Source organism: Lytechinus pictus, chromosome 2, assembly GCF_037042905.1.
Source record: "Lytechinus pictus isolate F3 Inbred chromosome 2, Lp3.0, whole genome shotgun sequence".
Taxonomy (NCBI): domain Eukaryota; kingdom Metazoa; phylum Echinodermata; class Echinoidea; order Temnopleuroida; family Toxopneustidae; genus Lytechinus; species Lytechinus pictus.
In genome coordinates, this window is record NC_087246.1 from 69,748,393 (window position 1) to 69,775,714 (window position 27,322).

At 36.6% G+C, this 27,322-nt stretch overlaps 2 protein-coding genes across 2 annotated transcripts; one reads left to right on the forward strand and one right to left on the reverse strand.

The window, feature by feature from the left end:
- Positions 1 to 566: 566 nt before the first annotated feature.
- On the reverse strand, positions 567 to 9,754 carry LOC129255081 (NADH dehydrogenase [ubiquinone] flavoprotein 2, mitochondrial-like). Its single transcript, XM_064095527.1, has 7 exons — positions 9,429 to 9,754; positions 8,189 to 8,248; positions 7,791 to 7,853; positions 7,265 to 7,452; positions 4,894 to 4,991; positions 2,888 to 3,074; positions 567 to 1,816 (listed from the first exon to the last, which is right to left on the reverse strand). The coding sequence occupies exons 1-7, from the start codon at positions 9,465 to 9,467 to the stop codon at positions 1,723 to 1,725; spliced, it is 729 nt and encodes a 242-aa protein (XP_063951597.1). The 5' UTR covers positions 9,468 to 9,754; the 3' UTR covers positions 567 to 1,722.
- A 29-nt stretch (positions 9,755 to 9,783) lies between these two features.
- Positions 9,784 to 25,567, forward strand: LOC129253723 (uncharacterized). Its single transcript, XM_064095528.1, has 6 exons — positions 9,784 to 10,075; positions 13,560 to 13,919; positions 14,452 to 14,576; positions 16,547 to 16,712; positions 19,310 to 19,847; positions 20,357 to 25,567. The coding sequence occupies exons 2-6, from the start codon at positions 13,730 to 13,732 to the stop codon at positions 20,658 to 20,660; spliced, it is 1,323 nt and encodes a 440-aa protein (XP_063951598.1). The 5' UTR covers positions 9,784 to 10,075; positions 13,560 to 13,729; the 3' UTR covers positions 20,661 to 25,567.
- The last annotated feature ends 1,755 nt before the right edge of the window (positions 25,568 to 27,322 follow it).

The following is a 27,322-nucleotide window of genomic DNA, read 5'->3' on the forward strand; positions in this document are numbered from 1 at the left end:
TGTGCATTTAATAGATTAAATGAGCATTAGCCCACATGTGAGACTGTAATGGTGTAGTATAGACCAAAAGCAACCAAGGTTCTGGTTTGGTGTATGTGTACTACCACGGACAGAGATGCCAACCTTACAACAACTACAAAATATTCTTAGGGAAAAAATAAATTTTGCTGTCATCAAAGTTCTTGCCAGCCTGAAGCTGTTGGACACATCAAAAAGATGAGGTGTGTGGCCAGAGCGATCTATCCGTCTGGTCCCATTAAAGGATCATGCAGGCCCCAAACCGAGCATAAGCACTGCGGCTCTATCGAATGGAGAGGAGATCCATGCATATATGTAACAAGGGCACATACACGATCAGAAATTTAAAAAAATGTATCAAAACATGTTGCCATACTCAGCAATAAAAAGTAAGAACTATATCCCAATATGAGTGGCTTGTTTATAGCAGATAAGAAAGGGACTAATGTGCCCTCCAAAAAAGGAACAGTTGGCATCTCTGCACCAACCTGTTAGTCCATCTTATTACATATCTCTGATATAACAAAGAAAAAGAAAACACTGCAGGATCACATATGAAAACTTTGTATTTATTGATTTCCTTCATAAAGAGACATACCTGTCATACACTTTCCGAGTGAATGTTTTTATCTTGAAATATTCCTGTCAATGAACACAAAATTAGTCATCTAGTCCTTTCATGTTTGCTTGTTAACTAACTGTAAGCAATATATTATTCTCAGGAGCCCCATCCCACAGTATTTATATGGTAAATACACTTTATAGGGGGGAAATCAGGCATCTGTGGGTCAGTCTACTCTTCAGGAAATACTGATTAATAACTCTTCATACATGTTGCATAGTAATGCATACTATCACCAATATCATAATGGATTATTTTGTGTATGAAATGGGATATTCAATCTTAATATGGCTTTTCTGGAAACTAGGCTTATCTGGATTTGAGGTCACATTTTGTGAATGTAAAACCATGAGCCCAAACAGAATAAGAGGTTGTACTGGTTCTCCTAAGAACAAGGGTGGAACATTTTTGTCTTTGATGCCAGGCTTTCAAAAGTCACTCTATACAAACATGAAATGACGAAATTTGACCAAAACAGGTGGTTTGTTTATCCAGACATATTTGAACCTATCTATTTACAGTGATAAAGTCCAGATTCATTAAATTCTGTAAAACCACCCACAAATCTGTATTCCTTAGAACTTCCTGAGAGTTCGTCTGATGTACAATAAATACATCTACAAGACAATATTGTCCAGTCTTGTGATGATGTTATCCAACATGCATTGTCCCAATAGATTTGAAAGAAAAACAATTTGCTCACCCTCTCACACCAACACTGATTCCTGCCATGAGTCGCAACTCTTCTATTTTATGTCACAATGATAATATAGTGGACAGTTGATTTTTCTTTGTCAATGGTCTACGTAACATGTAAGCCCATTGTTCATTAACCTCATTCATATCTAATATATTGAAGATACTTCAACAGTCCAGCTTGATTCAAGTTTGGCAGAGTTGATCATATTTTAAATAGAGAGTTCTTATCTTTCTGACATGAACAGTTGACAGGAATGGGTGTGGCCTGCAATCAATTCTATGCAAAGTGTTAGGATCAATGGTATACATGTTTTGAAGCAAAATGACAAACAATTTGATAAAAATCTATTCAATTCTAGCAAGCTAATAGTAGTGGTTTCTCCTCACAAGTCATCCCGTACACCGAAGCCAGGCCCGGTTGGTGGTTGTGTAAGACTGGTTAGGCCGCCTTCGGGTTCTGATGCAAATCTTGTGCTCCTATACGAGAGAAACAAGAAAATTAATTTGAAAATATAATAAATACTGTGCAACCTGCCTATAGAGACAACCCAAGCAAATGTTCCTGGAATACAGTACACACTGTATATAAAGACCTATCAAGGGGAGACAAGGAAAGAGGTCTTTATAAGAAGATGGTCTTGATGGTTTGAAGTTTGTGGGGTTTGTGGGGGAGAATTGGTGAAAACAAGGTCTCTAACATATAGACACTATTGAATATGTAACTAAATTAAGGATGTATATGATATCAGAAATGCACCATCTTAAAATTGTTTTCAGACAAGACTAAAGAAAACACCACATACTGAGAGATTTCCCCAGTTTCAGTGTGAGATGATAAATTGATGAATATTTAACTGTTGTATAAGTTGCCTGTTTTTTAAACTTTGTTATTTTTGTTTTGTTTATCCTTTCCTGTTTCTTTTGTGTGTGTGTTGTACTGTATGGTACACTCGCTACAAGCTTTGCTTACCAAGTTGTCACCTCCACTTATGTTGCAACATTTAAGAATATCTAAATGTGATAAATGCTTGGCATTTGGGCATTTGGAAATGGATGCAAAGTCCATAAACACAATATTTCTTTAGAATAGATATCATTATCAAGAATACTGTTAACAATCCCAACCCAAATTACTGTTTTTTAAAGAAATATTTCGTAAGGAATACATGTTTCCCTCCTTTGATTCATCCCTTATTAAAAATCTTTCGTTGAGGATAGGGTGTAGTGTTAAATCCAGGATGAAGTTGGTCATTCCATTAATGTGTGGAATTTGCAGCGGAGCAATTGTCGCTGGAGAACTGAACGGTCATGATATTGACACAAGGATGATTCAGGTCTATATCAGAATCTTATAAACATAATTTTGCTCTAGCATTAGAATAATCACCCACACTTTTGAAATGGTCCAAATGCCCTTGGCTACGCCTAGGACATGTTAAAATTCTGGAGGTACCTCATACATGTTATTCTTACAAATGCCTTCAATGATGTGCAAGATCATTACACTTAAGTGAAAGCATTACACTAAATAAGTTTGATTAATCTTACCTAGGACCAGCCTTGGGTGTCCTACCAGCCTTGAGATCATCAATTATCTCTTCCATATCCTTGACTGACAGGTCTTCATAGAAATTATCATTGATCTGTACCATGGGTGCGTTCACACAAGCTCCTAGGCATTCAACCTCGGCCAATGTGAACATGTTGTCCTTGGTTGTCTCTCCAACTTTGATGCCTACAGCAAAAGGAATATAAAGAATTATAAATTGTATCTCCTAAAAGTATCTCTATTTCCCCTTTTCCCTTTCTCTCTCTTAACATTCAACTCATTTTCAAAGTTTAAATTCATTGTCAGGCAGAATGAAAGAATATATGTACAACACATGTTGTGCAAAAGTTGTCATCTGCAATCCAATATCTGTGAGTAGAATGTACAATCAAAATGACACAATGAATATAGTTAGGTCCCTCACTATTTGAATTACCTTTATAACTCTCTTTTTGGTACATATGGCAATATCTCACGCATGGTATAGGACAAACATTCAGAAAACAATCTTTGCATTCAGTATCTGATACATTTTAATCAAATGGCCTTATTTAAAGGAGAATGAAACTCATTATCAAAGGTTGCAAAGGTGCCTCCGGTTTCATCAATTGTGAAACTGGTTTCTGCTTAACAAATCTTCTGTTAGTCACACACATGGCTTTCTTTTTTAAAGGAGAATGAAACTCTTGGAGCAAGTTAGCTTTTGTGAAAGCAGAAAAATCAAAGAATAAGATCAACAAAACTTTGAGTAAAATAGGACTAGCAATAAAAGAGTTATGAGCATTTGAATGTCGAGATCACTAATGCTATGGAGATCCTCCCATTGGCAATGCGACCAAGATCTGTGATGTCACACACGTACAACTCGGACACTGAAAATATACCCCAAAACATCTCTTTTTGCTCATTCTAATCATATGACAAACGATTCATCAATGATATAATGTTGTGAAACCTCTGTACTTGTCATCTCATAAAGAAAACACCTAACCTTGTGATAGACTCTATAAAAGTGAGAATATAAGTGAAATAAGTACTAAAGTAATGAGGGAGTTGTACGTGTGTGATATCACAGATCTTGGTCGCATTGCCGATGGGAGGATCTACATGGCACTAGTGATCTCAATATTCAAATGCTCATAACTTTCTTATTATTCATTCAATCTTCCTCAAACTTTCAACAATATGTTTCTTTGATTTTTCTCTTTATTATGGATTCAGCTAGTTTCAAGGGTTTCATTCTCCTTTAAGAAAAGGAAACACTCTGCCAATCTCCACCCAGAAGTTAAATGGGTACCCAAAGGTATGCAAAGTCCGATGTAGTGTGCCTCGCAAGCAACTGCGTTGGGATACTCTTGCTTGAATGTTCCTCAAAGAGTGGAGAAAGTTCATAATTTGCATATGTCTGTGGCAAGCCACAGTCTGATGACCTGGTATTGATATATCTGTATATCGCTTTCATACACTATATATAATATATATAAAATATGTGATAATAAACCTTTTTTTATGTACAACTCCCATTTTTCTTCAATACATGAACTACCTGTATCCTAGCCATGGTCATTCGAGGGCATTGCAAAATTTTCATAAGAACTGGAAAACAAGAACCAAATAATTTCAGTAAGGTCCCACACATGAGGTTGGATGTACATATTTCATAGAATTGCCCATACATCAAATATTATTGATATTATATCATGAATGCTAGACAAGGTTATCTAGATCTGGTTCCCATTTCATACAGACTTGTTATACTAACAAATGCACAAATTTATTATCAGCCAATCAGATTGAAGGATTTCAGAAGCTTTTAACTGTTATTGCAAATTAGTTATTACAACAAGTTTTATGAAACAGCCACCTGGTACCCGTAACACAAAACTTACCAATCATCGTAGAACATTTTTTACGATTGATTGCATTGATTACAATGTACAATTAATCGTAAAAATCAGGCATACGATTAATTGCTAACCTTTGTGTTACAGAACCCTGGTCATACCTAATTTTCTTGTGATCACTTCAAGGATACTATCCGAATCTCTCAGCATGCATGGTGTTGTTGTGCAGATTTGAATATGGTATTTGCCTACTGGATTCCTGTAAAGAAAACACATACCGGCATAAATAAAAACATAGACATATAGAATAACATATTTATCATGCTGCATTATTGTACAGCATTTACAGGGTTCTAATAAAGTAAGTGATAAGTGTTCTGTAAGGAAGTATAATCATTACACCATAGGCTCTCAAAATTAGCAGGGATATATAAAGAATAGAACAAGTGCGTCACTATATTAAAGGTGAGCACATAATACGCCCGTCTGTAACGCGGAAAATGGAATTATTGGTCAAGCAAGAAAAGTGAAAGGTGGCAACTTCACCTTTGACCTTATGGCCTCAAAATCAATAGAATTGCTAGGAGCTATGCTAGTATCATACACACCAAATTATATGAGCCTAGGTTAAGTTAAACTGAAGTTATCACGTTTACAAGGACTGCAGAAGTGTAAGATGAAAACACGTCACTGTGACCTTGACCTTTTGACCTCAAAATCAATAGGCTTCCTGGGATCCATGCTAGTATCATACACACCAACTTATTAACTTAAGCTAAACTGAAGTTATGGTGTTTACAAGGAAAAGTTAACGGACGGACAGATGGACGGACACCGAGCGTGATACCATAATACGTCCCATCCTAGGATGGGCGTATAAAAATTGCTGCCTGTAAGGGAGCGCTGCAACCGAACCTCCTTGGGTTGGGAAGCCCCCTCCAACAGAAGATTTTACAATTGTATGCCTGAGTATAAATGTATGATAAGTATGTGTTACAGTCCAGACCCCATTTTCAACCAAAATTTTCATTCCAGAACATCACCAATTTAGAAAGCCATGGAAATTCTGATTTTTTTTCCGGTTTGAAACCCTCAGATTCGTGGTTCCCCGTTCAGTGTGACCCATCATGAACTACTCAGCCAGTCGGCACCGATTGAGCTTGCCGCCGAAGCACCCTGTGCCGTGCTCCTAGCGCTTAGCTTACAGCTAGCATGTTAGCATGATACGTACATGCTTTACACGGCTGCTCCAGAGACCCCCATTTTCTGATATGGTCAGTTCCAGAGCATTGCATTTTTAGCAATCGTTGATCCTAGAGCTGTTCCATAGACCCCCATTTTCTGATATGGTCAGTTTCAGAGCATTGCATTTTTAGTAATCGTTATCCTAGAGCTGTTCTAGAGACCCCCATTTTCTGATATGGTCAGTTTCAGAGCATTGCATTTTTAGCAATCGTTGATCCTAGAGCTGTTCCAGAGACCCCTATTTTCTGATATGGTCAGTTTCAGAGCATTGCATTTTTAGCAATCGTTGATCCTAGAGCTGTTCCAGATACCCCCATTTTCTGATATGGTCAGTTTCAGAGCATTGCATTTTTAGCAATCGTTGACCCTAGTCTTAGAGCTGTTCCAGAGACCCCCATTTTCTGATATGGTCAGTTTCAGAGCATTGCATTTTTAGCAATCGTTGATCCTAGAGCTGTTCCAGAGACCCCCATTTTCAGATATGGTCAGTTTCAGAGCATTGCATTTTTAGCAATTGTTGATCCTAGAGCTGTTCCAGAGACACCCATTCTAAGACCAAGTTTTCATTCCAGAGCCCCCTATTTTCGACTTTGGTGTGGCACATAGGTATCATGTTATAATCCGAGTAGCCCCATCCCCCCTCCCCCGGTTTGTAGGTATTGAAAATTAATGTTTTAATTCAATTTAGAACATTTTGAGGGAATAATGAAATAATTATGAGACAAGAATAAACATCTTTTCTGGGGATTTATTCATAAATTTCTGACAATGGTCTACCATTCACAAATCCACATCACAAATGATAGTTCGCTAGTGCAAGCGCCATCAAAATGGTTGAATGTACATAGTCAATTTTCAAATGTCTCAATCAGGCCTTCGAAATCTATGTATGGGAATGTGACCATGCCAATCCCAGAGAAAAATTGAAGTCACAGGAAAAAACATCTGTATAAAAAAATTCATTGCGGATCTGCAGAGAAAAATCATGCCTGCGCAATGTCTGCCACCCACCATGTCAACTTCAGGCCACTCCTTCGACAGCTAGTGTCATCTCCCTTCCCTGGTGGGTGCTTCATAAAGCCATTCATAAAGTTAAGTACAACTTTGTGCAAGACTGGAACATGTTCTTAATGTCAGCCACTTAGGCCATGTACCACAAGAAAGGGTCACCAGGCGTTCATAAGTCATTCGTAACTTACGAATAGCTCCATGAAACACCCACTAGATAGCTCTCTTTGATAGCTACCAAAGAGATCACTTCCTCAAGAAGCCTCCTCATTCACTTACCTGTTAAACATGGTATAGAAGGTGGCTACCTCATAAACCCTCATCCTAGGCATCTTGAGGATATCTGCTACCTTGTTCATGGCTGAGATGGGTGTCCATCCATGCTGTCTCTGGGCAAGGTCTAGGATGGGTAGACAGGCCGCTGCCTGGTGACCATCAGGGTAGTTGGCTATGATGTCATTTACTCTCTAAGAGAAATAATATACATGTACATAACCATTGAAGAAGTACATGAACATTGCAAGGTAGATCTGGCTATAGCCTGAGCTGCAAACAATCATACTGAGTATCCATCACCTGGGTACAGCATACCACAACATGGATTGATTTCTTGCTGAAGAAAATTATGAATTTGAATTTTTTGTTTCAAATCCGGAGACTACTCCACCAGGCCAAAACATTACACTACTGCAATTCATTTCCCAAATCATATCACAACAGATCACACAATTTTCAAAAGGCTCATATATAGTGGATGTATACATTTGGTTTCATGTTGCAGAAATCTTTGTATTCTTTGACATACCTTCATATTCTCTTCTGTGAATTCAAAGGGAGTATTTGGATTGTTGGCTTCAGTATCTCTGTGCTGTAAATAAATAACATACATGTATTAACCAAAGTTAAATAACAAGACAATATGGATCAAACAGAGAACAATGTGAAAAGAGAGGGATAGGACAGAGGAACATGCTCCCAGAACAGATGTTGTATTCATCCTCAAAAGCAAAACCAAAATGAACACAGTTATGGAGCAAGGCCTAATTTTGGTTTATACAAGGTAAAAATAATTAACATATAGGCCTAATTATAAATGAACTCTTACTGGAGTGTTAGAATTTAAGTGTGCATTAATTCAAGTATTTCAATTCTTCCTTTCAGAAAGTAAAGTGATTTTTATAATATTTAAGCAAACTTTATTACCACAAATATTTGTCCTGATGCAGCAACTCTACTGGTGTGTAAGGTCCTGAGCTTCTGGGCCTAAAGTGAAGAAAGGGGATAGCAGTTTGTACTAGAATTACATTACACAGGATCAATGAAGACTTTAGATCATTAAATACCAATGTGTTGATTAAATAAAAATGGTGCATGCATGTGTAAATATTCAAAGAATTCAATGAATGATTTGGGCAACCCAAGACTGTGACTGAATATGAGGATCTTTGAAGTGCATCAAAGAGTGCAATTAGCAAGGGTACAGATTGACATAATTTCATGTTTTGTAATGTGGAAGTTTAAAAAAACAATATACAGGACAATTTTAGTTGCTTGATATTCTTGCCACCAGATTCAGAGTGTGTGCACCCAATCACATTAAGGGACATTGCAGCAATGTCAACAAGATGGTGGCAAATTCAGAATTCACCGATACAAGTAGTGGGGGGGGGGGGGTTCGATTAATAAAAAAAATGTGTTTCAAAGCTGTATTATTGTTTATATGACTTTACTTTCATCAGTAGAGGGGCATAACCAAGATGGGAAATCTCTCGTAGAAACATGGTAAATTATCAAAGGTTGCAAATGTCTCTCCGGTTTCATTGAATGTAAAACTGGTTTCTGCTCAACAAATCTTCTCAGTTAGTTAAATATCACACACATGTCATGGCTTTCTTTTTTAAAGCAGATTGATTGGATAATAATTATAACACGCACACGAATTGGATGCAGTCCCTGCCTGGCTACGTGGAGAGTAAGCACACGTTAGTAAATGATTTTTACTCTCTAGGAGGAGCCTGCTGGCTAGCCACAATGCTGAGCAGTGAGTGAATCAATCAACTTTTCAAGACATTTGATGACTTGGCTTGCACAACTCCACAAGTTGAGTCAAGTCTCAAGACTCAAGTCAGAGTCAAGTCTGATTTTTTCTAAATGACAATGTCAATGGTTCAATCATGATGTCAATATTGCATTTTTGGTTTGGTCCAGTCATGCTTAAGCATCTGGTAGGCCTACCTGTCCTTACTCTAAAAAATTTCAAATCTATAGACCATGATAAAAAATCACATTAATGCAGACAATGACAAAAAATGTCAAAAGTGAAGCAAAGCCAAAGCCAATAAACAAACACACCAATTCAAACGTGTGGGACCATTAATAAAAGATTATGCAATTATCTCAAATTTTCTTCCAATTACCCGGCAAAATGTTAGTATATGCTTACCGATGACCGGACCAACAGTTTGAGAGGTGTTCTAATCATCTTAAGAGATAATAATGCAAAGACAGAAAGTGATTTCAGACTAAAAAAACTTATTTTACTCTGAGTACGGCGTTAGACACTGCTAGCGGCCGAAAAATTCGTGATCCTCGTCCACTTCAGTGATAATACATTTAATTCTTTTTAAATCGAATCTGTTGTTTTGGAGTTTCAATAAACTTGCACTTAATTTTTTTATAAAATATTTATTATGAAAAGAGTATTATAAGGCATATATTTATGTTGAAAAAATGTAAAATACAATTTAAAATTTATATATTATCCTTTTTGATGATATGTACGCATGCGTAGATCAATTATGTAATGGATTGACGTTATGTTGCCAGAGACGCTTTTCACGACTCGAGCTCAAGTTTGTCATTACATGTAGCTCGCTACCGATGCACCCCCGCTCCACCGCCCCGACCCTGCCCAGGCCCAGCCTCCGTCGTCGTCCCTCGGTTGTGTGAGTGACACGTACACGCAGCTATTGTAGGTAGCAATCGCTTCAACCGATACATCGGTACGGAACCTCACTTTTAATTTGGAAAGACGTCTAGCCTATGGGCATGGCTATGCGACTATGGACGGAGGCGAACATAACATAAGTTGTAAGTTAAATATTTTGTACCGGTACACATCGGTAGAACTAAGTTAGAAGTAGAAAAAGGAGCGAGAACTAAGTAAGTTATCTCTAAGACAGTCTAATTCTGTCTTGGAATTTGAGTCAGCAAAATAACCCGACAGGATTGGCACAAAACAAGTCATCACAAACCATCATAAAAATTAATCTTGTCTTTGTTCATTGAATGAGTGTCACAAGCATGACAGAGAAGGAAGAAACTGAGTCTGCAGTCGTGACGTGAGGAAAGTGATGATTGATTGACATGCTCAGAACCTGCATATAACCATAATTAAACTGCATGAACTATATCTTTACGACTTGTCCTGTCTACTCTTAACCCTGGATGATTATTTATTATGGATACTATTGCCTTCATAGGGCTGATCTCCGAAAGCAGCGGAGGGAGAAAACCAGGAAGGAAGGAAGATTATGAATAGGGTGACAGGGCCAGGGTCTAGATCTAGGCCTAAGTCATATCAATAATATGACATATGACTCATAAGTTACAACATGTTGTAACTTAATACTAAATACTAAAATAGGTTCATTATTGCGGATAGAAATAATCGCTAGAGGGTATTCATTTGTCCCGCAATGTTGTAAATTATTAGATCTTAACTGAGTGAGGGAGACAGAGAAACAGCGTTAACAGGAAGTAAATGACCGGAAGTCTCAACAATTTTTTGTTATTTTGGGTTGTTGTCGCAAGAGGAACTGTTTCCTCAGTTTATCACTTTGAGAGACTAAGTTTCTCAAAGTTATAAACTGATTTTTAAAACTCTGCATATCGATTGAAAACAGTACATTTAAATGACAAAAAAAGCCTTGTTTAGAATATTACTTATAAATATAGTTTTTCTGGGCCCCCAGACTCTCTAACAACATGTCATTAGTATACAAATAATGCATGCAGCTGAGTGCGTTAGTGGAAATGCAGAGCACGCGAGATTTCTTTAGATAGGTGCCGCACTGTGCACGAGCCGCTGGCAGCGAGTGTCCAGTGTGCTCCATCTTAAGAAACCGAGCTTTCTCTGCATTTACTTTTACGCATGACAGAGCAAGTGCATTATTTGTTTTATAAAATAGCAACACCAAGGCTCGACATTAGCGGTGGCCCGGTGGCCCGGGGCCACCAGAAATTCACCTCGGGCAACCATTATTGAAAAAATGTTAAGTTTTGGTGGCCCGAATCGGGCAACCAATAATTTTCAAAGTAGCGCAATTTTTCTCCCAATTTTGCACGCATTTATAAACTTTCTACAGTTCAAATTGCAAGTCAATTCGTCATGCGCCCTTTTTGTTAATCTACACACAAATACACACACACAAAGATTGCATACAGTAAACTATTATCCAGCCGGCTGCGCCGGCCGTCTGGCGAGAGCTTTGCATGCATGAAACCACTGCATGCAGCTAGCTAGCTGTGCGCTAGCAGACTATTTAGACTCAGGGAGCTGCGATACGAAATGTTGCTGCTAAGAAATCTTCCACAGAACTTTGAAAATCTACGTCAAAGTCACATTTTACACCAATGAAATGCCCTTCTACAGTCCATATTACTCAAATCTGGTGTAACCTGATTATTTGCAAGCATTAAAAAGAGGAATTATGACCTCTCTTTTGACTCACACCGATTTCCAAATGCATTAATGCACATAAAACACATAGGTGAGTACATCACAGTCCCACGTGTGCATTTGTATGTATGTTGATACTTTGTTTCTTTCGAAGCTGTGTCTTTTCTAGCCAAAAATAAGCAGACAGTTTCTTTCTTTCTTGTTTATAAATGACTTCTTAAACCACTCTTGAGGAAGTAAATACTTTGGGAAGGCATTTCATTGATATGAAATGTGAATTTTTCCAGCATTTGGCAAATATACGGAAGGACTCTTCTCACACTGTTTTTTTTTCCAGATATAAATTATAACTTATGCCATTTTCTTATTTTTTTCTTTCATTTTTTTTTATAGTGGTTAAACCATTTATACCCCTTCCCATTGAATATGCCTGATTAAAGAATATGTTTCTACTGAAAAATAATTATAAATTTTCCCAATTTTTTATAAATTTTGTTTTATTCATTTTTCTTTTGTTTTTTTTTCCTCTAAATTTTTTCTTTTCTTTTTTTCCCTGTTCTTTGTTTTTTCTTTCTTCATTTTCTTTCTTTTGTTTTATTTCACTTATTTATTTTATTATTTTTGTTTTCTTTTTTTAATATACTTGGTGGTAGTGGCTGCAGAATTAATATTTCAGAAGTTTGTTTTATTTATCTTAAATTAATGTTTTTCTTTATATTTTTCGGGCCACCAGACTTTAATATCGGGCCACCAAAATAAATCATTTGAAGGTTTTGGTGGCCCGAACGGGCCACCACCAAAAAAAGTTAATGTGGAGCCTTGGCAACACAGAAACAATTTTTTTAAAAGTTACAGTACAGTTTTGTTGGACTTCTACCGCACTGGTTTGCTTGAGCGTGCAATGTCAATTTTCGTTGCACACCTTTTGCACTACCGTGCAGTGCACAAAAAAAGTTGGATGTCATGTGACGCGTATTGACCGATCGCGATGCTTGAAATAATACAGCTATTTTATAAAAATGTATGTTTCTAATTTGTAATTTAGACGTAGGCCTACATGTATGATGGATACCAATAAAGCACCATGCCATTGATAAATCATTGGGAAATTGAATCAATACGAAATTTGAAAAATGCCAATTGACTTGCATGATATAATCTGTCCGTCATGAGCGCCCGTCGGACTAATGCGATAAAAGTTTGGACAGAACAAATTTGACCAAACTCATGATGGCTGTTTACTTCGGGTGGTCGCAGTTCTCATTTCCAACAATCCCAATTTCTAGACTCCTAGCAGATCTCTTGATTGCTAAACCAAAATAAATAACCTCGGTGAAGTTACATGTTTCAAAGTGAAAACACGCAGTTTACGTGTACTTCTGGTTGGTTAGTCTACTAACTATTGCTCTCCTATCATTAGACCCAGACATTCTGGCGTCTATTACATAACACCCCAGGCAATGGCGTACCTAGGATTTTCCACGGGGGGGGGGGGGGCAAAATCATCAGCCAAAAAATTTGACAAGCAAAAAAAAAAGTCTTCACAACCACAAATAAAGGATTTCGTACCAGAAAAAAATTGAAAAGCAAAAAAAAAAAGGTTGTCAGCTTTAATGGAGGGGGCCATTGTTGGCTCGTCAGGGGGGGGGGGCAGGGATACGTATGGCCCTTGCATGGGTTGTGACTAGTCAGGGGGGGCAGTCTGCCCCCCATAGGTACGCTAGTGCCCCCAGGCATCCAGCTTAGTGAAAGACTTGAATCCCTTCTCTGTTCGGAGATTAGACTTGATTTCTCATGATTTGTCAATGGAAGGTTGCTTTAATACATGTAGGTTAGCTTTATCAATTGCAAGTTATAAACATGAAATATATGTATGCTTCACATTTCTCTCAGCTTTAACCCATGAAAGGACTGGAGGCCAAAGATGTTGAATACAACTTATAGAAGACTAACAACATCCAGAACCAGATGATAGTAGAACCCATCTGCCATTAATTTTGGAGGATATTTGAGATCAAACCAAGGAGCTGTTTACAGGAACATTACATAGACAATCCTCAATCATGGGGGACAAACCTGGGAGTGCCAAGACCAAGGGAAAGTTCTTTGAGCTGCGGGTGAAACTCTTTACTGATGAAATCTTCGTCATGAAGGAGGTGTACCAAGAGATGAAGATACGGGCGCTTAAATCTAAGATGGAATTTATTACTGGTATACCGAGTCATCTGCAAAGACTGACTTATCTTGATGAAGGTATTTTTTTTTTCTTGTTTCATCTATCATGAGGTTTTATCATTACCCCCCCCCCCCCCAAAAAAAAAAGAGAGAAAAGAGTTGCATATGACGTCACAAATCAAATGATTCAAATTCTAACAACTTTTTAATTCTTTGATAGACTTTTCTCAAACCTTTCGTCAATATTTTAAATTATTTTTTCTGCTATTTTTACAATAAACTTTTTGTCAAGGTGAAATTCCCCTTTAGGTAAATTGGAATTTCACTTTTATACAGTACTTAGTGAAAGTGTGCTGTGCATTTAAAAAAACCTGAATAATCAAGAATCCTATTTTATCAGAATTAGTTGTACAAAATGTTTTAATACAGTAACCACCCATGTAAAAGTGAAGAAATCATGCTATTTGATTTAATTAATAGGAAACTTATTCCATTATTTGAAATAATTATATTGGCAGTTTAATTAACAACTACTGAAATAGATCTTTAAAAAATCAAAATGATTACAGTGTATGTGATAAACATGGACTCTCCTCCTTTATCCTGTCAGCTGATATGATGGACGATAGTGATGTCAAACATCATGATATAGTACCTGGTGCAATTATAAATCTAGATGTGTGGAATACATGGAAAAGCCTCATCTCAGCTGCAGCCAAAGGGGATGTGAATCAGGTATTGTATATATTTACCTATTCTCGCTTCTCCTAAAGCCTGTTTGTATGCAAGTTTTCTTAAAGGACAAGTCCACCCCAACAAAAAGTTGATTTGAATAAAAGAGAAAAATCCAACAAGCATAAGACTGAAAATTTCATCAAAATCGGATATGAAATAAGAAAGTTATGTCTTAAAGTTTTGCTTAATTTCACAAAACAGATATATATTAATTCCTCCCTGAACATGTGGAATTAGCATTGTTCAATACGATAAGGTTCAGTCAAGTTGGTGCTTATTGTCAAATGTGTAAAAAATGAAATATTGTATAATTCAAACAATAAAAAACAAAAGAAATAGTGAGTGATGGACATCATTGACTGACTCATCTGCATGTCTCTGCATGAGTTGTGCATATCACTGTTTTGTGAAAAATAAGGGAAACTTTAAAATGCCATAACTTTCTTATTCTACATTTGATATTGATGAAATTTTCAGCGTTCTGTTAGTCTGATTTTACTCTATTTATTCAAATCGACATTTTTCTGGGTAGGACTTGAGCTTTAAAGATAAATGCCAGTTCTATCAATTTAAAAATAACCACCCACATGTCTGTATGAAAAAAAAATACCTGCCAAAGGGTTTAATGCAAGAAATTGTGTAGTTGCTGAGAAATTAGCAGTCTTCATTGTGATGGTTTTTCAGCTAAGGTTTCATAATTTTAAGTTCAGCTTATATAATAAACATAAATGTACCAGATCTAGATAATATGGTGTCAATTAACCTTGGTTTTACCATGGACCTATTACGAATGGACATTCAACGAATCCCCTCCTTTGACACAAAGACCGTCGCCGCTAATCTTTTTATAAACAGAGCGCTGGCAGCTGACACCCATCAAGCCGGTCGTAAAACATGCTCTCACTGATGGACAGCGGAAATCAATTGTACGCTGCTCCTACCCATTGCGATGTTGTTCGTTCACTTTATCAAAAGCAACGCACAGCAGCGAACGTTAGCGCTATGAAAATGATAGCAGGAACAAGAAAACAGGCGTGCATAAACGTATTTTTACGTACATCGCTAACAACCGGAAATGAAATGCATTGACATCACCTTGCAGATCCGTATATCTACGGCAAAAAAGCAGTTGAAATTCGACGAAAAAATCTGCGGAAAAACGTTAAAATCTCAGCTTTTTCGGACAGTATTGATGTCGATAGTAGCGCTTACCTTCGGTCAGAAGTTGATTTTCATTTGGGCATAAAATTCCACAGGATTGATGAAATTTAACGGGATTTTTTTTGATGGACAGACGACAATCGCACATTATAGAGAGCCTAAAATAATGTACTGAAAAACCGGATATGAATTGTGCATTGCATTCTAGGTAATGTAAGGACTTTCCCTATTCTGCTATATTGGCAATCGGGGCTACAACATGACCGTCTTTGGTCGAAAGAGGGCCAGTGATCGATCGGTGACGATCATCGGCCGAAAGGAGGTTGTGTAAACAATCACCCGGGGCGGTCGTTGTAAAAACCGCGTAAAGAGAAAGTTAAGGGTTAGACAGCAATTTTGACAGCTGGAAACAGGTGGTGGTCATAAAATGCTCTCGTTGAATGTCCATTCGTAATAGGTCCATGGTTTTACTTACTTTCTCATGAAGTCAGTGCTCATTGCAACTACTATCTCTAAATCTCAACATAGATTTTGAGGAGAAATTCAGACTGTTGTGTAGAGAAAATGTGACAGATATGATAGAAGATTGATACAACTTAGTATGATATTGATCTCAATTAATGACCTTACCATGCAAACTGCAGCTGGATTTAAAGATCATGAAACAGTGTTTCTTGTAATCTAATTTGCAAGAGCTTTTGTAAGCGAGATATGATTTGAGTTAAAATGTAAGAGAACAGTAGCCTATCACCACTTTTGCAAGTTTTGAAGTAGTGGCTAATTGCAATATTCCTTGATCCAAATTGAAGGTGATGAAGCTTGGAGTTACTAAGGACACAAAGTATGAGACCCCATCATCAAAGACGATGCGAGAGAAATCAAGGCAGGCGTGGATAGCAGACCGAGCGTTTGTAGCTCTTTGTATAGCAGCTCACAGAGGTCATGTGAACATGGTCCAGAAACTCATCGAAGGAGGTAGGTTAGAATAATAAATTGCTGACTGGTCTACACCTGTTTCATCCGCTTTCCGTTTGGTCACATGGCCTCCAATAGTTCGTTAGTAACCAGTTTGTTGACTTAGAACCAACATATGTGATAAAGTGAAAATCCGACCAGACCATTTGGGCATTACAAAAAATGAAAATTAGAATAAGTGCAGTGTACATGCAGTCAAACAGCACTTAGACCAAATTGATTAGCCTATGTTGTATTGACATATCTGAGATGTAGACCAGCTGATTGTGAATACAAACCTGGCATTTGCGATGAAAATAATGAATTACATTTATGAAATAATTTGAAGCCAAACATACGGTAAAATCTCTGCCTGGCCCAACTCAATATCCTTTCTAATCTAAACAACCTGATCACAATGTTAATTCATAGCTCTATGATAATTTGAAGCAGGAGCAATCACAGCAGTATCAAATGTCAACCCAAAACTGTAACTTTCTGGAATTTTCATTATAATGCTCAATTTTCTCAATTTCTTCAGTCAACTTGTCATACCTGCCAACCATTCCGATTTTGGCGGAATTATACCGATTTTTTAGCCTCCATTCCGAATTCCGAATTTTTAAACCAAAATTCCGATTTTTAGGTCAATCAATATAGTGTTGAAATTATTGAAACGGCTGTATGATGCGACTAACGCATAAGCGGCTGTAACATACGACTAATGCATAAACAACTGGGGCGCACGGCTAAGTGCTAAGTGCACAGTTCCATTGCAATTGCATGTGAAAATTACGAGCAGCGGCCACAGCGGCGCGGCCGATATTAGCGTTGACTTCCGGAACAAAATGGCGGCTGACATCGGCTCGCGAAAGTGCCAGTTTTCAGTGAGGACACGTTTTCAAAATCCACGAACATCGGAAAAACCGTGAAAAATTCACTTTTTTAGACCCCTTGTTTCCTAACTACGATGTATAGAATTAAGGATGGTGATATTTTTGACGCGAAATATGGTGATTTAGTAAGATAATTTCACTTTTTATTCGAGGTTTTGCTCTTTTCGCCGGATGATTTTGTATTGTGGAATGAGTTAGTGAATGAGTCGTGTACTGGTGTCTAGAGTGTGTTGGTAATATCATTGATGAGTCTGCTTACCGGCGCCTGCTTACCCGGCCGATCGGCCGCGCCGTGCACATCGGGAGGCTCTGCCGCAGTTACTCAAGTTTATCCCTACGCAATGTTAAATTGATCTGTACTTTATTTTTTCGAATAATTGTCAAATTTGTGAGAAAGAAAGCGGCAATTATCAACTTTCGAGTCAAGTTGATCCATCGGAGCCGAACGCCAAATCTACTTGCTTCGCTTGCCTAAACTCCCGGCGCCCGAGTTGCAGCGCCTCAGCCTCCCAGTCTCATCGGCGCACCGCAAGTGCAGTGGTGGGTGCGGGTCGGGCGTATTCCGCCGTATTACTTCGGCTCCGTTTTTGTCATGGCTGAAAATATGCTTTCTTATGCCAACAAGCACTTATCTAATAAAGGTTATGATATAACCTTGTCCTCAGTCACTACTCCTGTGTGGTGAAATATAAACATGAATAAGATGACAATGTTTGGCTTATTTTGATGCATATGATAGACTTGATATAATTATAAATGATAAATAAATGTTCTGGATCTGGATGTATACGATGCAGGGCCCTCCTGGGCATAAACGCATCGGGTGAGAGAGGGCGGGGTGAGGATTAGAAAGCTCTGTCAATGGCCTTCTTGAATGAGCTTGTCGATGTTGAGTTGATGACAGCGTCACTCAAGTGATTCCATCACTTGTTAGATTTTTTTGCACTCAGTTTTTAATACAGTAGGCTAGGCCAACTTGAATCTGAATTAATGATACAAAATATCCCTTGGCCCAAAACTCAATTGAATTCTTGAAATAAGTTTTTTTCTGATTAAAAAGAGAATCTTTCCAGAAACTTTCCAACAATAGAGGGCCTTACAAAAATATGCTCAAAATCAAATTATTCCTAAATCTATATAGATTTCAATGAAAACAAATCACACCTGAATGAAACTGGGTGTATTTTTTTGTCACAAACGTGATATCTTAAAGACCCTTGTTTTAATGTTTGATTGATAAATGATATTATATTACATATAAGTAGACTAACGTTACATGTAGGTCATCCTGTGGTATGGTTAAGAGGGTAAATTTGCTTTAAAAAGGGTAGGGAAATGCTACTTTTACATGCAGAAAATGCAGAGTCCCTACCATGGGAGGGGGAAACCATCTCGCGCGCGACCCGCTCGGCGCCCTCGTGACTTTGATACTGATTTTTTATTATCAAAGGTTGGCAGGTATGACTTGTTGGCATGGACTTGGGCTTCAATCTAATATGAAATTTATTTTTATTATTTTTACAGATATATGAATGGTAACAGACAGTCAATTTAAAGAGTTATTCTAATTTGACATTATATGAGGAAAGTAGTGATATATTATATCATTTAGCCTTTAGTGGAAAGCAATAAATTTGTGTCTGTTTTATGAATAGAGTTGTGAAATCAATGTTTATGAAGTGAAAATTACTTTTTTTCCTGTTAATTTTTATTATTCCATAGGTTCTGATGTACATGCCAAGACAGCTAATGGCCGCACAGCTCTCCACATAGCAGCAGCACAGGGAATGAACAGCGCTGTTGAGGTCCTGCTCCACAATGGTGCCACCATTGATGATCCAGACTGTGAGAATAAGTCCCCTCTGGTCCTTGCTGGCGTGTGGGGCCACAAGTCATGCGAGAGACAGATTTTCCTCTATCAGTGGCAGCAGAGGGCGGCAAAGCAGAAACCGATCGCCCGCTCAAGTGGACGAATGGCCCACCAGATGTATGACTCCAAACTGAAGACCTGGTACACAGGAGCCTACGCACAGATGTACGCCACGCAGATACTGCCACCGGGAGAGTTCTCAGGGACAAGGCTTAATGCACCGAGAAGGAAACACAGACCGCAGTCAGCTTCGAGTGGGTGGTCAAGCGACGGAGAAATTGACGATGATGATTGGCTTGTTGATCAGGATGAGGTAGGGACCCAGGTCAAACTGGGAATGGAGACGTTAAAGAATGTGCAAGAAGCCGAGGCAAGGGCAGCAGGAAAGAAGTGAGTATTTTCTGTCTCTGAAAGCAGTCTTCTAATATCTGTAGAAAAATTGTTCTCTATATAGTTCTATAGATAAGGGGTAAATTTTAAAGTTGGGCTCTTTATAACCCTTAATCTTTGACCCTAATGTATTGGATTATGGTGATTGGCTAATGTCTTGACTTTATATTAAAAAAAAATTACAAATCACAAATTATGTGAGCATTTTAAGGCAAAGTTCTTATCAGAATGATATTGAACCTCAATTATTCACAAAATTCTGAGAGGTAATTATGGATGATTTCTTTTCATTAAAAGTTTCCATATCATGATCTTCAATATTATTGTCATTTTGTGCATCCAATGTATTCATTGACAATGTAACCTAAAGAATGGCTACCTTTATACCACTTATTAATATTATATGAAGATTATCAGGAAATTCAATCGTATAGCTGGCATACATGTAATCAGCTTAATATTTTCAAATGTAATGCTGGGTACAATAACTTCATTTCTGCTTTACACAGAGGTTCAAAGACGGAAAAAGGAAAGGGTGGAGTGAAAGATCGCAACTCCACCTTTGAAGATTGGTTGTCAAGGAAACAAAACAATGAACGTGAGAAGGTGAAAGGCAAAAAGAAAGCTGACGTCCGTTCGAAACTGTTGGCCGAGGACAAGAAGAGGAGCAATGCTGGGAAAGAACCTCCGAAGCAACGCTACGGCCTGAATCCTAAATCCCCTGAAATGACGACCCCAGATGATGGATCGTTTGATATGATGAAGCTGAGGAAGGAGATGAACATCTTCAACCCTATCGAGATCCAAAACTGAGCACCGTATGAAAAAGAGGGGGTAGGTTTATTTGGTTATTGAGAGGATTGAATTGTAAGCATGCAATAGACCTAGTGAGTTTTTCTTGAAACTGTTCATGAAGTTGTGCTTTACATTTTTATGTATTTAGAACGTGCATTTGGTTTTATCAGTAATGCATCAAGAATTTCCATTTATTTTTATGTACACTGTGCTTAAGGGTAGGTAGTGCCATGCTGGGAATTAAACCCTGGACCTTTACATGTTTGAAGTTTGCCTCACACCATAGTCACACACTATTGAAATGCCATCTTGAACTTTTGGCTCTTCATATACCTATTGTATATAAAATCACTTTAAACCATAGGAACAGCTTTATGAAACACCACCAGATCAGAGAAAGTGCTATTGATTCATTTCTATCTCAATTATGGAAAGCCAGTAATGTCACAAATAGAATTGAAAACTTGCAAGCCAGTATATTAATACAGTTCAAAAGGAACAAAAAAGTTATAGCAGGTGGTCTTTTGAATTCAGATGCTCACTATTCAGGTTTGACTGTAAATCAGAGAGAATAATATGCGACTTACCAAAACAAAATCGTCAATTCCCCAAAAATTAATTTTGAGATTTTTAAAGGTTAACTCCACCCCAGAGAAATTTTGATTTGAATAAATAGATAAAAATCAAACTAGCAAAACACTGAGAATTTCATTAAAATTGGATGTAAAATAAGAAAGTTATGACATTTTAAAGTTTCGATGATTTTTCACAAAACATTGATATGCACAACTGAGTGACATGCGAATGAGATAGTCGATGATGTCCCTCACTCACTATTTCTTTTGTTTTTTATTGTTTGAATTATACAATATTTCATTTTTTATAAATTTGACAATAAGGACCAACTTGACTGAACCATATAGTATTAAACAATGCTAATTCCACGTGTTCAGGGAGGAATTAATCGTTGTTTCACTTGGCAATGAGGAGAAAATTAGAATATTTCATATTTCATATAATAAAATACAAAAGAAAAAGTGAGTGGATGACGTCATCAGTCTCCTCATTTGCATACAACACATAACTGTTTTGTGAAATTAAGCAAAACTTTAAAATGTCACAACTTTCTTATTTTACATCCGATTTTGATGAAATTTTCAGTGTTATACATGTTGGATTTTTCTCTTTTTATTCAAATCAACTTTTTGTTGGAGTGGACTTGTCCTTTAATGAGCTTGAAAAAGTATACTCAAGGTCATAAAAACACTTGTCAAAATTGATCAACTACATGTATAACCCTCTCTCATACTTGATTGAATGTAGAAAATATCCAGCAAGAGCTTTAAAGAATTGGGAAAAAATTGAGGTTTGAAATTTGGGATTCAGTCAAGAATGAGATGTGCACATTGTGCAATCTTGGTGAAACTTCAAAGCAGTCCAGGAAAAATATGGTGTCAAAGAAACTCTTATATCTCGCCTTTTATATAACTTTACAAATTTTGAAAGTATTTAGAAGAATTACTCTTTCAGGTAAGCTGATTTTCTGATTTTTACTTTTGGAAGAGCAAGCTGCTATTTTGGTTATTATAAACCAAGAACCTTCCCTGACAACTTATTGTTGGTTTTGGGGTAGCTGTATATGAGTTGATATTAAACAAGCAATGATCTTCTACAGTATTTCTTCTGTTAAGGAAATTGTGTACCCCTTCTCCATGATAAAGTAAGTCATTGCATGCTTACATACATGAGGTTGGCCTTAATCAGTCCCAACTCACTATATGATTGGGTCAGCCGTATGATATTTGCTAAGCCTTATCACCTCAAGTTTTCAGATATTTTTATATGCAGCCCTGCTGCTTTGAGCATTGTAGGATAATCACTGTCAAAATGATTGAAATGCTCAGCTGATTTCTGGGGATTTCTTTATTACGTAATTTGTCAGTGATTTCCACCGATATCATTTAAAAGATAATGAAATCCTTCCATCTGATTGGCCAGGATCAAATTTGTCGATGAAAATCACTGGAAAAAAAAAACTTACTGAAATGCTCTTCTTTTGTCAGCTGTGATATTTATGTCACCTTTCAGAAGATTGTCAAATCATGGAAACAAATAAGTACTCATCGCAACAGGTTTTTACAATCTTGATACAATATTGGTCTCTCTCTCTGTGATGACAAAGACAAGGTACATGCATTGTGATGATTCACAGTGAGCAGTTCATTTAATGTGAAGATTCAAATTAAGTGCATAGATCATGTCTATGTACAGATGGTCCATATTCATTTGGTCTACAAGCATTCGGTCTACTTCCCAGATAGACTTATTAACATTTGGTCCGTTTTCAATCATCTACACTACACATGGTCACATACCACTTAGTCTAATTATAGACAAGTGGTGTTGATTATAGAAGAGATGGGTGTAGCCAAACAAAATGGGCTAAATCGTAATTAGACCAATCAGTATTAATTAAACACACTGGTTGTAGACAAACGAGAACAGAAATTAGACAGATGTATGTAGACCAAGTGTATTATTCTACAGATTGGCTTATGGGCTTGCTAATCATGAACAAATTATGCATTGTGAAGATTTAGATTTTTGCTATGGGTGGTGTAAATGTCTTTTGTGAGATAATCATGAATTATTACATGAGGATAGAAATAGACCTTATTTCAGAGGAGAACATGAATGATGTCTTTCTGTTCAGGGAGTCGGTATCCTAGGGGGTGTTTCACAAGATTTAAGTATGTCTTTTTAATAGAGTCGCACTTAAATGCTGACGCGTATATTATATGCAACGCGCATTCTTATTGATTACGGTAATACGCAGTAGTGCGCGTCCTCATGGTATGATCTGACCAATGCGGTCATGCCTTTTGTTGCGATCAAAGACATTAATTGGGAAGTTTTCATTTTAATGTATAAGTTTGTGCTCAATATCGTAATCATACTAATCAAGAAAAAATCAATCATGACAGAAATTTGTTTCATGCATTCTTCAATACTAGTTTATACAGACAAATCTAATTGATGTACATCAGGATAAACCACTTTCTGAGATCCCTTTTCAATACATGTATCCACCTCAATCAACCAAAAAATTACTTTTTTTCTTTCCAGGGCTCTTTTTGGAGAAAATTAAAAAATTTCCAGGGCTACTTTTTCATTTTCCAGGGCTCTTTTTCCACTTTCCAGGGCTACAATTTCTGGAGCTATTTCGCGGCTTTTTTGCGTTTGTGTGTGTGTGTGTGTGTGTGTGACGAAGCTTCGAAGCAGCGCGGCGCGAGCTAGTGAGAAGTACGTACCGGTACCATCTCCAATTCATAGGCACATGTACCACATGCACTATTCACGCCCGTAAACAGAGATTCACAGGTAAGTTCTCTTAGCTGACACGATCCTATGATGGACTCGCGTGCGCTGAAATGAGCAATGTTATTGTGCCACTGTATCTTGTATTTGCTTGTGTGACTCTGCGGGCAGCTCCGCGGTGATTTACGTACATATATACGTGATGTTCGCAACTGCAGTCGGGCAATGAGTTTGGGATTTTGTAGCACAATTGGTGTGCGCGTAGGAAACAGCTCAAGATTGTAATATAAGCGGTCACACGCAAATGCAAACAAGTACACATTTAAATGCAATATAATGTATAATGTATAATTTAAATGCAATCACGTACGTATGCATGAAATGCTACATAAATATACAGTGTTGACGGGGGCGATTATGAGTTTTGCAGTCGCCCTCGTGTGAATGTTTTTAGCCCTTTTCCGGGGCTCTTTTTGGACTTTCCGGGGCGAATTCGCCCGCCGCCCCCGTGTAATTTTTTGGTTGACCTCAATATACCAATGCATGCATGATTTCTTTTATCATCAAATTTTTTTCACCCATTGAGCATCATTTCACCTTGATTTTAATACTTTTTTGTATGATTAAAAAAAAAATCCATAGTCATTTTGATGTCTGATCTTATCAACATTCAAGTAATTATAATCCCTAGCCTTCGCTGATATTAATTTTGATTTTTACATGTACAATGTCCAATGTATGTATTTTGCATGATTGATATACATGTATGATTTCAGCTAAAGTATTATGATGTGTATATTTCGCTGATTTTTTTTATATCCCACCATCTGAATTTCATTCCACCTTGATGTTAAAAATATTTTATAACTCACTTTTATTAATATTTTGATTTTATAATTTTTGCAGATGCTTGTATCTTTTATCTTGTAAATACATGTATTTCACCAATTAATTTTTATTAATAATTTTTTATGTATTTCTCGGTCAGTGCCTACTTTTATGATATAGTGACCTGTATTCTTAACTTGGGTTTAATGCAAACTCTTGTCTTAGCTTGTGGTTTAACTATGGATAGCCAATTACGACATGTATCTCTAGCAGTATACATGTAAGTTCAATTGATCGTCCTATTTGACAGTCAAATCATTCATAACTCATAGCAAATAATTAATGAAATAGTTCTCTTCTTAAAGCATGATGAAAGAGTCAATTTTTTATGTTGATATGTAATTTTCAACTTTTGGCTTCCCATAATTTTAGCACAGTTAGACCATGGCCTATTTTTATTAAACAAGACATCAGAATATGGGCCATCATATATTGAGCTATATATGTCACAGTAGGTATGAATTATACTTTCCTCACCATCTGTAGACAGAGTAGGTTTCAAGCTTTATCTTGCCCCTGATATGTTCGGTTTCTTAAGTCATGATGGCAATTGACAGGTTTTATTTAAGAAAAGCATTTGATACATCAAATTGGCAACTATATTTTCACCACTTTTTTTAAAACATCCATGAAATAAATTGAAATTGATAAGGAATATCTTTCAGTGTTAAAAAAAACTTACCAATTTGCATATTGGGACAGTGATTTGTCATTACATTTGCTTTGCCACTTTGGGGATGTTTAATTTAGTGATTATTTTCCTTTTGTAAAATAGAAAGAAATACACTGATAACACAAAAATGTGGGTATGAATCTTGTTTATATTCTCTAAAACTTAAGAAGGTATATTCCACAATTCCTATTTCAGTCTAAAAAAAGAAAAATATTTTTTCTTTGTACTTGTACAATATTCTACATGTACAAAAGATGCTTCGTTATGGTTCACTATGTTCATCTTGCACATCATAAGAAATTCATTTATAAAAAAAAATGTATAAATTCTGCTCAGTTTATATTTCATTGCAAACTTCCTTTAGATCTTGTACCTCAAATACATATATTAAGTAGAAATTTCAAGAAATATTTGATGTACATTTTCTAGTAGTTTTATGAACAAATTATGATAATGTTAGGAATAGAAAACAAATGTACAAACCATAAAACATGTACCATTTGTTACTTGATGAAAATTGTAGTGAGAATTTGTTATTTGGGCTGGTAGTACTTCATGTATTGTATTCCCCATTTTGTTCAAATGCTTTGTGCAGTGATTCCACATCTACATTCATTCATGTAGTTAATATCATTGTTGTATAAAATAATTTTTAGACAGCTCTATTGTGCATTTGATAAACACCCATTTTATGTTGGATATATGTGTTGAATTTACAAAAGCTTTCACTGCTTTGTGCTTATGAGTAAAAAGTTCATTAATACTTTTTTAAAGGAACTTTGTTCTTGAGGACTGACAGATTGCATTAGGCTTTTACAACATAGTAACAAGTAATATACTTTGGAGTGCAAGTGTTGCAGTTCATTCATCTATATCAAGTCAAAGCTGTATACTGTCCTTTATCAGAACAAGTTAATGAAATGTCAGACTGGATTAAAGTACATTAATCTGGTCAATATGAAAATGTTTATGAATGAAAACTGTGAAAATTGTTTGAAAATATAGTTTTAATGAACTTTGATCAAGTTATATTTCACAACTAAATGCAGCAATATAAAAAAAAGTACCTCGCATGATATGTATTCAACCAATCACTGTGTGTATAATAAAATGTTACGTATATTTATATAAATGTTCTTTGCAGTGATTATATATAAATCATGTACAATCTGAAAAATCACCATACAGCCTCTTCTACATGTATGAATATGAAATAATATAAAATGATTATTGTACATATATACTCAACTCCGATGTTCTTTCGGTCTTTCAATGCCTTCCGTCCTACAGTTCAAACAGAAGTTTCAACTTTTCAGCAGATTAAAAAACTAGCCTATTTGAAATGAACAACATTGTCCACGTGTATTTCTTATCGTTGTGTCAATCATTTTAGTAAAATAAAATAGAAATATATTATGTAGGTTGATTTGATGTTTGCATCCAATGGATGGTGGAGGCTTCCAAGGCACCCCCCCCCCCCTCATCTCTCCCTCTTTTTTCTCATTCTTAATCTTGCTGTCTCTTTCAATGTGTCTCCCCCCTCTCTCTCTCTGAAATAGAATTTTCAGTGTAATTTACAATATAGTCAATTTAACAAATTGAATTCAATTTCTTTCTCTTTTTATTTGAATCAAATTTATTAATAAAGACTTTCTCGTTAATGCCCTATTTCAAGTTCATTCATATGCCAAGAGGAGCATTATTATCAATGATTTTGGAAAAAGAAAGCAAAGAATTGCAGATATAAATTGGGGGGTTTCAATTTAATGATTTCACATGTGAACAGCTCCATCATGTGTCA

What these genes read in the sequence shown, in the direction of transcription:
- LOC129255081 (XM_064095527.1), bottom strand. Translation starts at nt 9,467, where the DNA reads ATGATTAGAACACCTCTCAAACTGTTGGTCCGGTCATCG. An exon ending in CATCAGGACAAATATTTGTG is followed by an intron (nt 7,854 to 8,188) that starts GTAATAAAGTTT and finishes ATTTATTTACAG; the next exon opens with CACAGAGATACTGAAGCCAA. An exon ending in TCACAGAAGAGAATATGAAG is followed by an intron (nt 7,453 to 7,790) that starts GTATGTCAAAGA and finishes TATTTCTCTTAG; the next exon opens with AGAGTAAATGACATCATAGC.
- LOC129253723 (XM_064095528.1), top strand. Translation starts at nt 13,730, where the DNA reads ATGGGGGACAAACCTGGGAGTGCCAAGACCAAGGGAAAGTTCTTTGAG. An exon ending in CCAAAGGGGATGTGAATCAG is followed by an intron (nt 14,577 to 16,546) that starts GTATTGTATATA and finishes TCCAAATTGAAG; the next exon opens with GTGATGAAGCTTGGAGTTAC. An exon ending in CCAGAAACTCATCGAAGGAG is followed by an intron (nt 16,713 to 19,309) that starts GTAGGTTAGAAT and finishes ATTATTCCATAG; the next exon opens with GTTCTGATGTACATGCCAAG.